The 15865-nt window shown below is 31.0% G+C and overlaps 2 protein-coding genes and 1 long non-coding RNA gene across 9 annotated transcripts; 2 read left to right on the plus strand and 1 right to left on the minus strand.

Annotated features, from left to right (window-relative positions):
• Window positions 1–26: 26 nt before the first annotated feature.
• LOC105194145 lies at window positions 27–2926 on the plus strand. 2 transcript variants are annotated; one of them, XM_039456731.1, is made up of 5 exons: window positions 30–202; window positions 824–859; window positions 949–1236; window positions 1737–1939; window positions 2709–2926. In XM_039456731.1, exons 3-5 carry the CDS (start codon window positions 965–967, stop codon window positions 2747–2749), a joined length of 516 nt encoding a protein of 171 aa, XP_039312665.1. In that variant the 5' UTR covers window positions 30–202; window positions 824–859; window positions 949–964; the 3' UTR covers window positions 2750–2926. The 2 variants fall into 2 exon arrangements, with proteins under 2 accessions (XP_011157193.1, XP_039312665.1); XM_011158891.3 differs by having other exon boundaries at window positions 27–202; window positions 824–1236.
• Window positions 2882–7372, minus strand: LOC105194146 (ADP-ribosylation factor GTPase-activating protein 1). Of its 3 annotated transcripts, none has more exons than XM_011158892.3 (9): window positions 7178–7372; window positions 6738–6825; window positions 5675–5956; window positions 4758–4963; window positions 4218–4332; window positions 4052–4141; window positions 3776–3835; window positions 3458–3639; window positions 2882–3334 (listed from the first exon to the last, which is right to left on the minus strand). In XM_011158892.3, exons 2-9 carry the CDS (start codon window positions 6795–6797, stop codon window positions 3118–3120), a joined length of 1212 nt encoding a protein of 403 aa, XP_011157194.1. In that variant the 5' UTR covers window positions 6798–6825; window positions 7178–7372; the 3' UTR covers window positions 2882–3117. The 3 variants fall into 3 exon arrangements, with proteins under 3 accessions (XP_011157194.1, XP_025995075.1, XP_025995074.1); XM_026139290.2 differs by lacking the exon at window positions 7178–7372 and adding an exon at window positions 6582–6611; XM_026139289.2 differs by lacking the exon at window positions 3776–3835.
• LOC113004831 lies at window positions 7188–15338 on the plus strand. Of its 4 annotated transcripts, XR_003269245.2 has the most exons (9): window positions 7188–7326; window positions 7602–7845; window positions 8027–8364; window positions 8550–8785; window positions 9031–9091; window positions 9367–9487; window positions 9759–9802; window positions 14528–14778; window positions 15035–15338. It is a non-coding gene; the product is annotated as an uncharacterized LOC113004831 (long non-coding RNA). The 4 variants fall into 4 exon arrangements; XR_005576164.1 differs by lacking the exon at window positions 8550–8785; XR_005576165.1 differs by lacking the exon at window positions 8027–8364.
• The last annotated feature ends 527 nt before the right edge of the window (window positions 15339–15865 follow it).

Raw genomic sequence — 15865 nt, forward strand, 5'->3', positions numbered from 1 at the left:
TTGAGTTCAAATGTCACTAGTTTCAAAACAACTCCACGGATGTGGTGAATTGTGGTGAATGTGAAGCGGGTGAAGTGAGGTACATACATCGATACATGTAATTAAAAAAAATGATATGTCCTAATTATGACAACACATCGTTTACGTGATAATTAACGAGGAAGCTTCAACTACATATTTTGACGGGACTGTTACCCAAAAGGTACGTTGTGATCTTAAAAAAAAAAACACTTGAGACATTCCTAACCTAATCTGATCGGAATAAAGTTTTAATAAAATTTCAATGAAATCGAATATTTTTGTTAAATTTTATGTTTATTTTGAAACATTTTGATTAGTGCTTTCATCAAAATTTAAAGCTAAATTCATAACTTTTTATTAATTTCAATGAAAAGTTATGTATTTATTGTTTTGAAAAATCTGTGATTTTGACGATTTTACAAGATCATTACAACTTTAATAAAATTTCCTTACTTTTCTATTAATGAGCTTTTCTTGAAATTTTATTAAATTTTTATTGAACTTTTATTAAAATATCATTTTTTTTTGTTAAACGCAGAAGATAACCTTTCCAGCAAAATTAATTTAAAATTTTGTTGCTTATTTATTGAAATTTCATTAAATTTAGAACAAAAAATATCATCATAATTTCATCACAATTTTATTTCAATTATCTATCAGAGTGAGCCATCAGTTTTGCTAATGAAACATAAATTGTTGATTATTACATTGGTTAACTCATTATTTATTGCTTACATGTTTGATAAAACTTTTTGTAATCTTGGAGCATCTTAGAGCTCTTATACTTCCTATGGTATTTCAGAAATCATTTATTAACCGAACAATCAGTAAGATGGAGGTAAACAGTAGTAGTAATAATGCCAACGAGAAAGAGTTTAAAAAGCTTCGTGGTGGTAAAAAGAATAAGAAAGAATTTCCCTTTGACAGCAAGGACAACACAATTATGATATTAAACTCTCTCCTTAGATATGGAGATGAGAAAGCTCCTTTTAACATCATCCCAAATATGTCTCTGCAAAAATACCAATCTGAAATGGACTGGGCACTCGAAATGACAAAGGCTATTGTCAAGGATAAACCTTCAATAGCTCACTGGCTATATAGTGGTATATTTGAGGAAAATAATGAGTTGATTATTCCGCTGGCATTGTTGTGCATCGCGCGGTACGAGCAACATCCGTCACCCGATCGGAAAGATGTAGAATGCAATTTCAAGTATGATATAGAAAACATCATTGAAATTTCTTCATAAATTTTCTATTTATGTATATTTAATTCTTAAATATACATAAACATGTATTTTAATCTGTAAACACTCGCGCGGAGCTTAAACTGATGCAAGTTATAAATTTACTAATTAAATATATCAAGTAACAAAATTTATCTTGGATTTAATTTTTTAATTTTAGATTTTTTTTTCAAGAGCGTCCTAATTTCAAGGATTATTTTAGATTAATTTTAGATCAATAATTTTTCATATTTCTTTAATATTTGAAAATGCTTTTATTTAAAATATATTTGTCTATAATTAGTTATAAATAAAATATAAAAATATTTATGTTAATACATAAATATTTATGTTTTAAAAATCCCGCGAATATTTAAGAATTACATACAACGTATATTATTCAAATTTCTTCACTTTATATTAAATACTCTTTGAATCCATAAAATTGTTAGATGCTAATTGACGATAATTGATGCATAATTTACAGAGAAATATACCAGTTTCTTTACCACATGACACTGAATCAGCCAATGTCACATCTTTCGGAAAATTCTGCAAAAGTCTTGCACGAAGTATTATCAGAAGTAATAGAAGAAGTGTGGCCGAATACGCAATTGGATCTTCTGAATTATCTAGGTGACATACATATGTACAGCAGGTCGGCGGCCAGGAGAATGTATCCAGGAAAAAGTTAGTTCCTTTATTTTAAATGCCTTGTTTACGGTTTCTTCAAACATTTTAAAATTAAAAATTTTCTTCATATACAGGGTGATCCATAATGATTGGAACAACCCTTTACCATAAGAGATGACTTACCAATTGCACTCCATGTAATTTATATGGAGTGAAGTCAATAAGTCATCTCTTATGGTAAATTGTTCCAAGCATTATGGATCATCCTGTATATTATTTTATTCATATAAGTCATATTAGATGATATATATATCGCGTTTGTTTTTAACAATTATATTACCGTTTGAATTGAATGCTTTTTTTATTATAGAAAGAATAGTTTTGCATTTTTTTAAATAACATTTTATTAACCCTTTTGCAATTCTTTTATAATATACAGTGTGTACATTTCCAATGATCGATAATATACAAATCTTTAAAATCCTTTGCATTTACATTTTTAATTCTATTGTTATTGAAATATTTATGATTTAATTATATTAATTTTTTTAATTTATTCATAATTTAGTGATATTTAGTAATCTATTTATAAAATGCTTATGTAATGTAAACCTTTAAAAACTTGATCTATGGAAAACAATCTATAAAACAAGAAAGAGAAAATTAAGCGCACATCATTCAATTCAAATTGCTTTATACATCAAATTTACGTATACAATAATACTCAAAGGTTAAATGCTTGGATTAATTAACTTTTGGCTTAATATAAACTATTTAATTTTTATGTTTATGCAATTGGCCAAATAATTATTGCTAATTATTTCAGGACTGAACACGAAGAAAGCAGTGGAGAACCATTCGTCCTAGTCCCAAGGATTATATTAAGTTTCAAATTTAATCTTGGCAATTCAAGTTCCTTGATTTCGAGTCTTTTGAAGTTTAAATATTTCTTTTAGAAACTCCGAAATATATGTAAGATTCGAAAATAGATAATTACGATTTTATATTATAAAGTCAATACTTTAATAAAAATTATACAATTTATCATTTACCGCATTACAAATTACTGAACAAAACTGTAGCCTATTTTACAAAAAATGTGGGTTACTTTAGAAGAGAAACACATCTCGTGTAAGGGTGTGCATCCGTTCTCTCTTTAATTCTCTTTAGTACTTTTTAAAATTAACATATACCGAGATATCCTCATTCCTTAATTCGCGCTAATGATAACAGGGTTAATTATTTAGTATTTCCCAAGCATCGTCTTCCGCTTTCGAATTCCAATTCTGTTGCGTTTTATTGTCCGTTTCGAAATTAATCAATGATTCTTCCTTTTTTTCCGCCTTTGGTTGCCTTTTTGAAGTTACCGTCTTGCTAGTGTGTTTTGCGTCGTTGCCCCAGTCCCAATCGCAATTTGATGTGTTGGAGGAATCTCCAGCAGAAATGTTACTTCTGAAATAAACAAAGAATAAATTTTGCAAAATCAATTATATTTAACTATCGCAAATTGATCAATAAAAATGATAATAAAAATTATTTTTTATAGACGTTATTAGAAATTTAGAAGGAACGTACTTTGAACTGGAGCTTCTTACGAGAGACGATTTTTCATTAGAGCGATTCGATTGTATTGAGTCGCTATTCTGATACATAGAGGAACACTGATATCGATCCATGGAATCATACTGTCTTTGTTGTTCCGCTGAATTGGTCCCAGCAATGTCACCCCATCCTCCCCGTCTCGTTATATCCCCAACCTGTGTATTACTTTTTTCTCTTAATTTTACTCTTAATAAGATTATTTTTAACTTATGAGAATTTCTGACAATCTGATCTTAATGAAAACGAAATAGTGCTAGAAATAGAACAGAAGGCAAATGAAAAAATTTATACCTTTGTAACCAAATGATTGACTTGAATTCCTACGTCCTCTAATAATGTGCCGTCACGAACCTAATAGCGTAATACAAAAAGAAGAGAAAAACGAAATAAAAATATGTTTAAAAAAGAATTTTAAAATTAATGAAAGAAATTAAATTAAATTAATTTATAAGAATAATAAAAATAAATAATTAATATAGCTTACGTTTATATTTAAGAAAAAAATAAATTCTTAATCTTTAATTAGATTATATTTGAGATATTCTTTCTCAAAATTTATATATTTGCCTTTTGCGTTGCGAGTCCTCCGATCTTGATTGCATTCTCGGTAGCTTTGCTCGCTATTTTCGATGCCGAGGAAGAGAACATTGACCAACCCTAAAATATAAAAAATTATTGATTAAGTCGTTAATTATAAATTACAGAAGTTTAAATTTAACATTAAAAGTCATACAGTTGCTAATGATGATACTGCGGTGTCAAACAGTTCCTGGGACGAACTTTTAGGTGGAGGATCCATTTGATAACCAAAGCCACCGTATTTACCGCCTTGATTAGGTGGGACATTACTAAAGAAATTATATATAATTACTTCTGTCATCTTTATTAACGCAAGTTTTCATTGTTACACTGTTATCAAATTTTTTGCTTCATAAACTCTTCCAATATTTAATCCTGCTGTTTTATTTGATCCAAAACGTATTTTATTTATTTGTATATTTTTTTTCTTACTGAAATTTTATTTAAACACTTTTCTTTCATTTTAATGATTTCGTTTAATGTAAGATTTCTTTTCTGTAACAATTTTTATTTTTTAAAACTTTTTGATCATATTAATACAAACAACTTGATAGTAGAAGAAATTCGAATAGAATTGCAGAATTAAACTTATTCACTCTCTCATTTGTTCACATCTTTGTATTTTCCATTTATTCGCACACTTTATTATTCTATAATATATTAAATATCAACAGTAGTTAGAATGTAGACTTACTCTGGACGATTGGCATTTTCATTCTGTTTCTTCGCGAAGAAGAATTCCGTTTGTGCCTTCAAATTGTTTGAATCCATATTTTGATAAGAGGATGAATCGCTCTGGTATGAGTACTCTGACTTATTTCTAATAAACGACGATGGTTGAAAATCCTTAGCCGTTGAACTGTTGGGACTCCACAGCTCTCCTCTCGCCAATGTAGCAATCTAAGTAAAAAAAATGAATATTAAACAATCGTGATTTTATTGTTCATTTTCATCAATGCAGATTAATTTTGATTTTGTTTAACTTACTTTATTTTTTTCTAATTTTTAAAATTAGAAAAAAATAAAGAGTAAGTAAAGATGTATTAGATCCATTTTTACAATATGTGTTAATATTTATATTCTAAACAAGTTGTATATGAGTTGTGTTTATAACATTTTATTTTTATAATGTAGTATATTTTTATATTTGACTTATTTATTATTTTTTGTATAAGTATTTTAAGTATAAAGATGATTTAAATTACAGAATTTTATTGCAATTTTAAGTTCAATTATTCTGTAAATATATAAATTTTGTTTATTTAATCTCTGAGAACTAATCTCTACATCATAATATAACTCTATATAAATCATTTTGAATACTTAAAGTACTTATATAAAAAAAAATTTGATTTTTATCATTATTTCTTAATACATTTAGAGTATCTTTCTACTTCTTATTAAAATGATATTCAATTCAGATAGAACATTGCTACCCAATTTTTTTTATATTACTATCAATATAGAAAATAATCTAATTTTTTCATTATTTTGAAAAAAAGGTTTTTTAAACAGAAAAACCAAAGTTAATTTACATTGATAGAAATGGATATTAATGGATCCAACAATAAATTTTTCTCTCTCTCTCTCCCTCTTTCTTCCTCTGTCTACCTTGTCCTTATACAGTGCTGCTGCTTTTGTATTGTAGCGCTGTGAAATGGACATGGATTCATCCCAGTCTGGTTGACTCTCAAAGAACTCTCGGGCATTCCTGTTGCCACCAACCTTCATCTTCTCTAATTCTACATCCTTCCACTTATCCATAGAGATAGAACGGACAAATGACAAGTGTACACCTAAACCACGATGCTTGCCAGAGCACTCCAGGCATATCCAAATGCCATATGTCACAGATACCCATTGTGGATTGTGACTGCCACATTCAAAGCATTTCTACAAATATACAAGAATATTAGTGAAAGAAGTCAATCGTGCAAAAACTATTCATTAACTTACTTTTTCAATACATATTAATGAAAGATAAATATAATACATATGTGAATATTATACAAAGTGCTGAGATAAATGATACAAATTACATTGACTCAAAACAGAAGTTGAAATTGAAATTGATAGATCTGTTACAATTAATACTTGACTGGAACTTTCTTAAAGCATCAAAGATCTAATTTTTATTTTTGTTAAATGAAAGATAAAAACATTTATATCTTGTTCTTGAGTATGCAAAGTATTGAGGTAAATGATATAAATTATATTGGTTTAAAAAAGAAGTTAAAATTTAAATTAATAAATTTGTGACAGTTAACAATTAATTAGAATTTATTCATAGTATTAAATGTCTAATGTTTATCTTTGTAATAAGAGAAAGAAAAGCACTTTATCTTGTTATTGATTATGCAAAGTCTTAAGATAGACGATACAAATTTTATTTACTGGAAACAAGAGTTGAAATTTAAATTGACAGATCTGCTATAATTAACACTTGACTCAAATTTATTTAAAGCATTAACTATCTAATGTTTATCTTCATAAAAAGGGAGAAAAGTACTTTACATACTTGTTATCTTGTTCTTGATTACGCAAAGTGCTGCGATAAATGATACAAATTACACTTGTTAGAAAGCAGGAATTTAAATTTAAATGAGAACATTTTTATCTTTGTTCAAAGAGAGAAAAGCGCTTTGTACACATTTTATCCTCTCCTCGAGCTTACATTGTTCTCGTCCCTGGGCTTCAATTCGTTCAGCACTCGCCGCGTCCGTGGACTAGCCATGGTCACATCGGTCAGTTCGTCAGAGAATCTGAAAAACAACAGGCTAGAGATACGTCAATCTAAAAGAATCCTGGAAGATAAATTGAACGTTTCCCAGACGGTGGCAATACACTCGCGCCACGACAGTCACTCGATCTCGACACGCGGGACGAGGAAAATTGAAGGATCGCTCGCGGGCTCCGGCGACTTGAGTTTGACTTCGACCTGTAGAACATTATACTCTTGTGGCTGTTAGCTTCGAACGCGCGGGGAAATGCTTGAGCAAAAAGTGATCGAAACGTGGAAAGAATCATCATTGCGACAGTTTCGAGTACGGAAGTTGTCGCGATTTTTTTATCGTTTCACGCAAGTCGCGCGCAGTAATTCGTAAAGACGTTCACCTCCTGAAACTACGAAGCCATTATGTCGAACGGTTCTCGTCTTCCGGGACGGTGGAGGATCGGCTACTACGTGGACATATTGCAGATTGCAGAAGTCGGACACAATTTTTGCGCCTGGAGACTGGCGTTGCCGTCATTGACGTCACGAGGTGAGATTAGGTTAGGTTGTCCCCATCCTCCGGGAAATTTCAAACTGTGCAATCTTCGTTTTTGATTCAAAATTCTTTCTTCTGTACTAATTAGGATAGGGTGACAATTTAACTCATATTTTAATTCATTTACATTTTTTAATTGTTATTTAGAAATGATTATAATCTAAGACTGTCTAAATAATAATAATTTGTATCATCCGTTTGTTTTCTGTTCATGAACTCCCTGAATTAGTGTGCACTTAAAATGAAATAGATATATATTTGAAAATTAGTGAAAGCAAGAAGGAACGTTCCAGTGCAGTCTAGTGCAGAAATAGAAAACAAGCCTATAATGTGAAAAATAAATGCAGAGGTAAGATCGAAATATCGATAGTATCGATCTTGGCGAAGTCGACCGCGCGGAGACGAAGTCGCTTCCCGCCGTCTTCAGCTGCATTCACGTTTCTTTCTCAGAACGCAAAGAATGCGGGACGGACGGGCTCCGGAACGGAGGCGTCATCGCGGCTCATTTAACAGGTGAGCGAAACCTCGTATCAATAGTTATTGTCAATTTAATTATCGCGTAACATGTTGATTCGATGCTCGTATGTTACGCGGTCGCGGCGCGAGCGCGGCGTCGAGCTTGACGCGTGTAAAGTTGACCGCGCGAAAACGAAGCCGGCTCGCCATTTTAACTCGCATTCACGTCTGATTACAGAAGACGGCGGTCGCGATGCAGATCGAAGCGCGAGCGAGTGGCGTCGCAAAGTCGTTAATAAGTAAATCTATATTAATCTCGCGATAATTTAAGTCCGCAGCTCGATAATATGTTACGGAAAATACTAAATGGAATGCGGGACATGGTAGCGTTATCGCGATGGCGCGAACGCGGCATCGTCGCGTCGGTCTTGTCGCGTGAAGTTGACCGCGCGTGCATACATGACGCCGCGCCGCTTCTCGCCACCTTCAGTTGCATTCCCGTTTCTTTTACAAAACGCAATGGACGCGGGATGGACGGGCTCCGGAACGGAGGCGTGATCGCGGCTCGTTTAACAGGTGAGCGAAACCTCGCATTAATAGTTATTGCCAAAAGTTAATCATCGCGTAACGTAGATTCAATGTTCGTACGATGCGCGTCGGCGGCGCGAGCGCGGCGTCGATTTTGACGCGTAAAGTTGACCGCGCGCGAGGGAACGAAGCCGGCTCGCCATCTTGATTCACATTTACGTGTCTGATTGCAGAATGCGGCGGGTGCAAGATGGATCGGAGCTGGAGCGAGCGGCGTCGCGACTCTCGTTTAACAAGTGAAATCAATCTAAATCTCGATCGCGTCAATACTATCAATTTAACCGTCGCGTAATACAATGATTCTGTACTCATATCAGTGATTCATACAAACGCGTATTTCGTGATAATTACTTGGTCGAAAGTATATTGCGCTACCTGTTGACAACGACGATATATATATTATTGGATTGTAAGTAACGCGCGCGGTTGTCAAGCTTATAATATTAATATGCTTCTAACGTATATTACGAAATAATAATCGTCATAAAAGACAACGTATGTATGTACATTTGTTGCTTGAGACGCGGACCAGAGCATGAATGTGAAGTTGAGAGCGGAATGTGCTACGTCACAAGTGCGGCGTCGCTATGAAGTTGTCCGCGCGGGAAATCAAACCGTTTTGTCTTTTTAATTGAATTTACTTTTTATTTGCAGAACGAGACGTACGCAAAAAGGATCAATTTTAGAACGAATGGCCTTAGGATTTATTTAATTAGTAAGCAACATTACATTTACATTAACCATGCATTTATTTTTAAACAACATCTAATTATAGCATAAAACAGATTCAATATTCGTTTGCGACGTAGCGCGCAATTGTTGTATTTTAGTAATTTATTTACATTAATACTTGATACTTTCATTATATATTTATTAAAATTATAAAAAAAAACAATACTTGCATGCAAAACTAATTTTCTCATACATTTATTTTCAATATTATTTCTATTTAAACATTTTTTTGTATTTGAATACCTTTTTGTGTTACAGATCGTGTAGTAGATACTACAATTTTATTATTGCACATCTTTGGAATATAATCTAAAGAGAAGATCTGACAACTCGGAAACAAATTAGTCTTAAGGGAGGTATTTGGTGGAAAAACTTTGCGGTAAGCACTATTGCTTACATACGTAAAACTAATTAGCATTTCTGTTTCTTTAGTCATTTTTTTTCAATTTTTAAAAAATACTGATTAGAAAAAAAATATTTTAATATAAAATTTTATAAATTTATTTTTCTGAAGTTATTCTTTTAGAAAATGTTTAATTATATTTTAATTAAAAAAAAATTAAAATATTTAATGCGTATAAAATTATTTTTTGAATAATTGATTATTTTGAAAGCTACTTTAATAAGAATCTTATATTTATACATTGCAGATTCATCGTAGCAACGATAATTCTACTGTTGCACATCGAACAAGGTAACAAAACTACGAAACATAGCAAATCATTTTATTTTTTAATAATATAAAAAAAATGTTCTTGAGTAAAAATATTTTTAAAAAATTGTCTCAAAAACTTATGAGTTTAAATAAAATTATGTCCGAACATAATTCCACTAATTGAAATTATAGACGCGACATAATAAACATACGGAATTATTTTTATGATATGATATTATAATTTTAATTCATGGATTTATTATTACGTTGCGACATAATTTTAATTCAATGAATTATTATTATACCTTGATATAATTTTAATTCACTTTTATTCTGCCGCAACATAATAATAATTTGCCGAATTAAAATTATGTTGCAACGTAAAAATAATTCCCTAAATTAAAATCAACATAATAATAATTCTGTATTTCTATTATGTCGTGTTCATTATTTTAATTCGTGGAATTATTATTATCTCTAGATGTAATAAGAATTCGTAATTTTTATTATGGCTATAAAAATAATTCTGTCACGACATAACTTTAATTAGATGAATTAAAATTATGTTATGACAAAATAATGATTCCATTTATTAAAATCATGTTGTGACATAATAATAAGTCCATGAATTAAAATTATGGAAACATAATAATTTTGAATTATTAATATGTAGTGACAAAATTTTAATTAGATCAATTAAATTTAAGCAGCAACATAAAATAATTCTATAAATTAAATTCATGTTGTGACATAATAATAATTCTGTGAATAATAATTACTTCAGGACATAATACTAAATCCAAATTTTGATTGTGTTTCATACATAATATTAATTTAATGAGTAAAATTATATGTATACCAAAATTATTAATAATGACGAATTGAATAATATTGAATTAAAAAAAATATAAGGCTTCAGTATATACAGTATAAATACATATTTTAAAAAAACATAGATAAAATAATTAATGCAAAAATACATTTTGTTACATTTATTTGAAATAATATTAATATTAAAAATTTGTTTGTCCGTTTCATCGAGAACTCATGTTACTGAATACATGAATTATCTACAAAAGATTTATGCTATCCAAATTTTAGCCAGACAGATTATTCATATTTCTTATTAGAACGCGTTAGAATCAAAATAGAAATGTACAACCAGTATTAAATTTTTGTAAAAGACTATAATAAACTTAAATATAGATAATAAGTAATTTGTTTACATTTTAATAAATAAATCGATAAATTGTATTAATTTGATACAGGCAGTAAATAAAATTTTAATAAGTCTAATATTTAGAAAGAATTACACAATCAAAATAAATAAAATAAAACCAAAAATTCTGCTTCTGGGTTTACCGGAAACTTTCAAACATACAAGATTTGTTAATATAACTAGATCAATTTTTTCTATGTAAGCAAAAATATAAAATTTTCTTGGAAGATTTTATAATCTTAAACAGATATAATTTGCATAAATAAAAAATATTTTATCTTTTTGTAGGCAAATTATGTAAATTTATAAATTATTACAAAAAAATTTTATATTCTCGCATATACATATAAAAAATAATGAATTGTTGATATAATATTAATTTTTTATGTGTGAGTGCATTTTGCCAAAACTAACAGAATTTCTCATTATTATAATAGAATTCAATGTCTTATAACCAGAACATTTGATAGACTTTATTGTAATAATTGTAATAATCCATGTAATTCCTACAATATTTCTAATTTGTCAATTTCTGAACAAACGTCTTGATTAAGTCATTCAGATTTTCAAACAACGAAACAAGATTTTATTTTTTTTAGTGCATTTATATTTTTATTTTATCTTTTACGTGGTAAGCGTACAAGACATTGCCACTCATCAAAAATAATTTTTGCGTTTGCACGGGCACATGTGCAATTACGGTATACGATTCGATATTAGAGACAGTTGCAATATGCGCTTTGTCTTCTCGTTACGTTATCGGTTCAGTGAGATCATGTCTCATTGGACTTAGCGTCTAACCGGCCGATCAGCTAGATTAACCACGATTTGTGAGCATTTTGCGGGTTGACAAAGCACCCCAGAAAGTGCGTCTCCTTTAAGTGACTTGCTGCCTGCGACTATGGCTTGTAAGATACAAGTGTCGTATGAATCGTGGTTGAGAAAGCTTAGTCGACGTTAGACGTGCGTTAAACGTGACGCAAAAGGCAGAACTCATTCGCAACGAGCTCACTATCGATCCCGTATCCATCGCGTCCGAATTGCTGATTCGTTATTTCGTTAATCGTGTTATAAGCAATGTCTCTTGCAGGTTCCACGAGAAGATGCTTGCAACGCTATAGAATAATTTTCTTAATACAAAAATTTTTTTATCTTTATGTACAATTTTTATTTCTACTTCAAGTTTATGTAATAAATGCACTAGACATTGTGATTCGTTCAGGAAATTATTTTCGCGTTAGATTGAACAAATCTGAAATTATGGGGTACGATTCGGTATCGGAGATCGATGCAATGTGCACTCTGACTTCTCGTCACGTTATCGGTTCAGTGAGACCATGTCTCATTGGACTTAGCGTCTAACCGGCCGATCAGCTGGATTAACCACGATTGGTGAGCATTTTGCGGGTTGACAAAGCACCCCAGAAAGTGCGTCTCCTTTAAGTGACTTGCTGCCTGCGACTATGGCTTGTAAGATACAAGTGTCGTATGAATCGTGGTTGAGAAAGCTTAGTCGACGTTAGACGTGCGTTAAACGTGACGCAAAAGGCAGAACTCATTCGCAACGAGCTCACTATCGATCCCGTATCCATCGCGTCTGAATTGCTGATTCGTTATTTCGTTAATCGTGTTATAAGCAATGTCTCTTGCAGGTTCCACGAGAAGATGCTTGCAACGCTATAGAATAATTTTCTTAATACAGAAATTTTTTTATCTTTATGAACAATTTTTATTTCTACTTCAAGTTCATGTAATAAATGCACTAGACATTGTGATTCGTTCAGGAAATTATTTTCACGTTAGATTGAACAAATCTGAAATTATGGGGTACGATTCGGTATCGGAGATCGATGCAATGTGCATTCTGACTTCTCGTCACGTTATCGGTTCAGTGAGACCATGTCTCAATGGACTTAGCGTCTAACCGGCCGATCAGCTGGATTAACCATGATTTGTGAGCATTTTGCGGGTTGACAAAGCACCCCAGAAAGTGCGTCTCCTTTAAGTGACTTGCTGCCTGCGACTATGGCTTGTAAGATACAAGTGTCGTATGAATCGTGGTTGAGAAAGCTTAGTCGACGTTAGACGTGCGTTAAACGTGACGCAAAAGGTAGAACTCATTCGCAACGAGCTCACTACCGATCCCGTATCCATCGCGTCCGAATTGCTGATTCGTTATTTCGTTAATCGTGTTATAAGCAATGTCTCTTGCAGGTTCCACGAGAAGATGCTTGCAACGCTATAGAATAATTTTCTTAATACAGAAATTTTTTTATCTTTATGAACAATTTTTATTTCTACTTCAAGTTCATGTAATAAATGCACTAGACATTGTGATTCGTTCAGGAAATTATTTTCACGTTAGATTGAACAAATCTGAAATTATGGGGTACGATTCGGTATCGGAGATCGATGCAATGTGCATTCTGACTTCTCGTCACGTTATCGGTTCAGTGAGACCATGTCTCATTGGACTTAGCGTCTAACCGGCCGATCAGCTGGATTAACCACGATTGGTGAGCATTTTGCGGGTTGACAAAGCACCCCAGAAAGTGCGTCTCCTTTAAGTGACTTGCTGCCTGCGACTATGGCTTGTAACAAATACAGGTGTCGTATGAATCGTGGTTAAAAAAGCTCGGTCGACGTTAGACGTGCGTTAAACGTGACGCAAAAGGCAGAACTCATTCGCAACGAGCTCACTATCGATCCCGTATCCATCGCGTCCGAATTGCTGATTCGTTATTTCGTTAATCGTGTTATAAGCAATGTCTCTTGCAGGTTCCACCATGAAGATGCTTGCAAAGATATAAAATAATTTTTTTAAATTTATATTTTTTTGCTGGAAAAGTCTGTATTGCATCATTAAAAATTTGGTAGATTTACCTAATACGTCTATTTAAAAACGGACAAATCAGAAATTTTGTAGGAATTACTAAGTTATAGTTAAATCTCTTAAATGATCCAATTATTTTAACCAAAATTCTGATATAATTATCAGAAATTCTGCTTCTGGTTTTACCAGAAACACTCAATCATTCAAATTTTTTTAATATAATCAGATTTTTTTTTATTGTAAGCAAGAATATAAAATTTTGTAAATACTTTTTATTGATTCATAAATATAAATAAAAAAAATCAATGTATCACATTTTTATGAGCTATAAATATGAATAAGCTGTCCTAGTTACATTTCCAGATATTAGACAAACTATGTACAATTCCAGATATTAGACAAGTATGTACATAGTACTAGGAGAGCAGATTCCTATATTAACGTGAAATTCTGACAAAGCATATAATTGTCTTTAAAAATTATGTTTAAGGTTCTAATTATATTATTAGACATGATTTTTTGTAAATTTCTTTAGAATACACACATTTCTATAAAAAGACATATTAAAAATTTTTTATTTTTTTAATTCAATAGTAATCAATTCGTCATCACTCAAATTATTTGGCTTTAGCATACAGTCAGATGAATTGATTTGGTCGGGTTTAAATCTATTTTCAAATTCATGCCTCAATTAATTTTATATTTGCTTCAGCAAACTTATGTATAAAGCTAACGTATACTCCTTGATGATTTAAATAAACGAACTGCAACCGGTTCGTCGCGACACGCGTTTGTTTCGGGAGTGCCGTTTAAAGTAATAAGACTTAATTAGTCCACGGGCGCAATTTTAGAGTATTTAACGCGAGTGTTACGCGAGTTTAACGGGACGAGGAGACTTGACAACTCGGATCTGAAAGGAGGAGGTCTGGGAGAGGCATCGAGCCTCAGCGGAGCGATTTTGAGGTAAGTATAATTTTTTATTTAAAATTAATAGTCTTTTTTTCCTTTCATCCGATTTTATCTCAATAAAAAAAAGAAATTTTAATAAAATTTTAATAAAATTTTATAAAGGTATTTTTTGGATATGATTGCATTATTAAATAACTAATTGAAGGTCGAGTTTTGAAAATTTGACGTGCGTGTAAAAATAAACTTTTCAAACATTGATTATTTTAATTTTTAATTTTTAATTTTTAATTTTTTAATTTGTATGTTACAGTATCATCGCAGTTACGTTGCTGAATAACTCCGCTCGTTGCATGAGATCTGTGAGTATATAAGGATTGTGTTCCAAATTTATTGCTAGCACTAAAAATTTATACGTAACGTAAATTATTTTTAATAGTACATATTGAAACGCAGCCCAGATTGCAAAATTTACTAATAATACAACATAAGAATTGCTTCAAAATTATAAATTTAAAAAGAATTTTGTCAATTATTATATAATGTGAATTATATATTCCTTTTATTTTTTTACTTTGATTTTTATTTGCGGATTTAAAGAGTATTATTTTATTCAGATTAAATTAATCAAAGAACTTTTGTTTTTAAGAAATAAAGATTTAGAAATAAAAATATAAACATATTTTTTTCATATTTGAAATTATTTTGCTCAATATAAATAGTGATATAAATATTGTTCAAAAATTATTTAAATAAAAATATAATATAATTTTATTTTTTATCTGGATAAATTAAAACATGTTTATTTTATCTTTATATGAATAATTTTAGATAAGTTAAGCGCAATACTGGGCATCAGATATACTTGTATTATACAATATTTTATTTAAAATATTGCGGTGAACGCGTGACAGATTCGTCAAATGAACTGCGTATGATCGTAGTCGTGTTTGCACGCAGGATTTTTATAGATTGATTACGTTGAAACGAGTTGATGTGCGGTGTAAACATTTGTAACTGACAGCCCTAAGCATTTTTTGCATTCGCTGCAATCATTGCAGTATGATTATTCTATATTATACATTAAATTAAAACCGAGAGATTGCTGTAGCTGATGGCTACACTCAAAACGGTTATCTCGAAT

The sequence above is a fragment of the Solenopsis invicta genome, chromosome 13 (assembly GCF_016802725.1).
Source record: "Solenopsis invicta isolate M01_SB chromosome 13, UNIL_Sinv_3.0, whole genome shotgun sequence".
NCBI classification, from domain to species: Eukaryota; Metazoa; Arthropoda; class Insecta; order Hymenoptera; family Formicidae; genus Solenopsis; species Solenopsis invicta.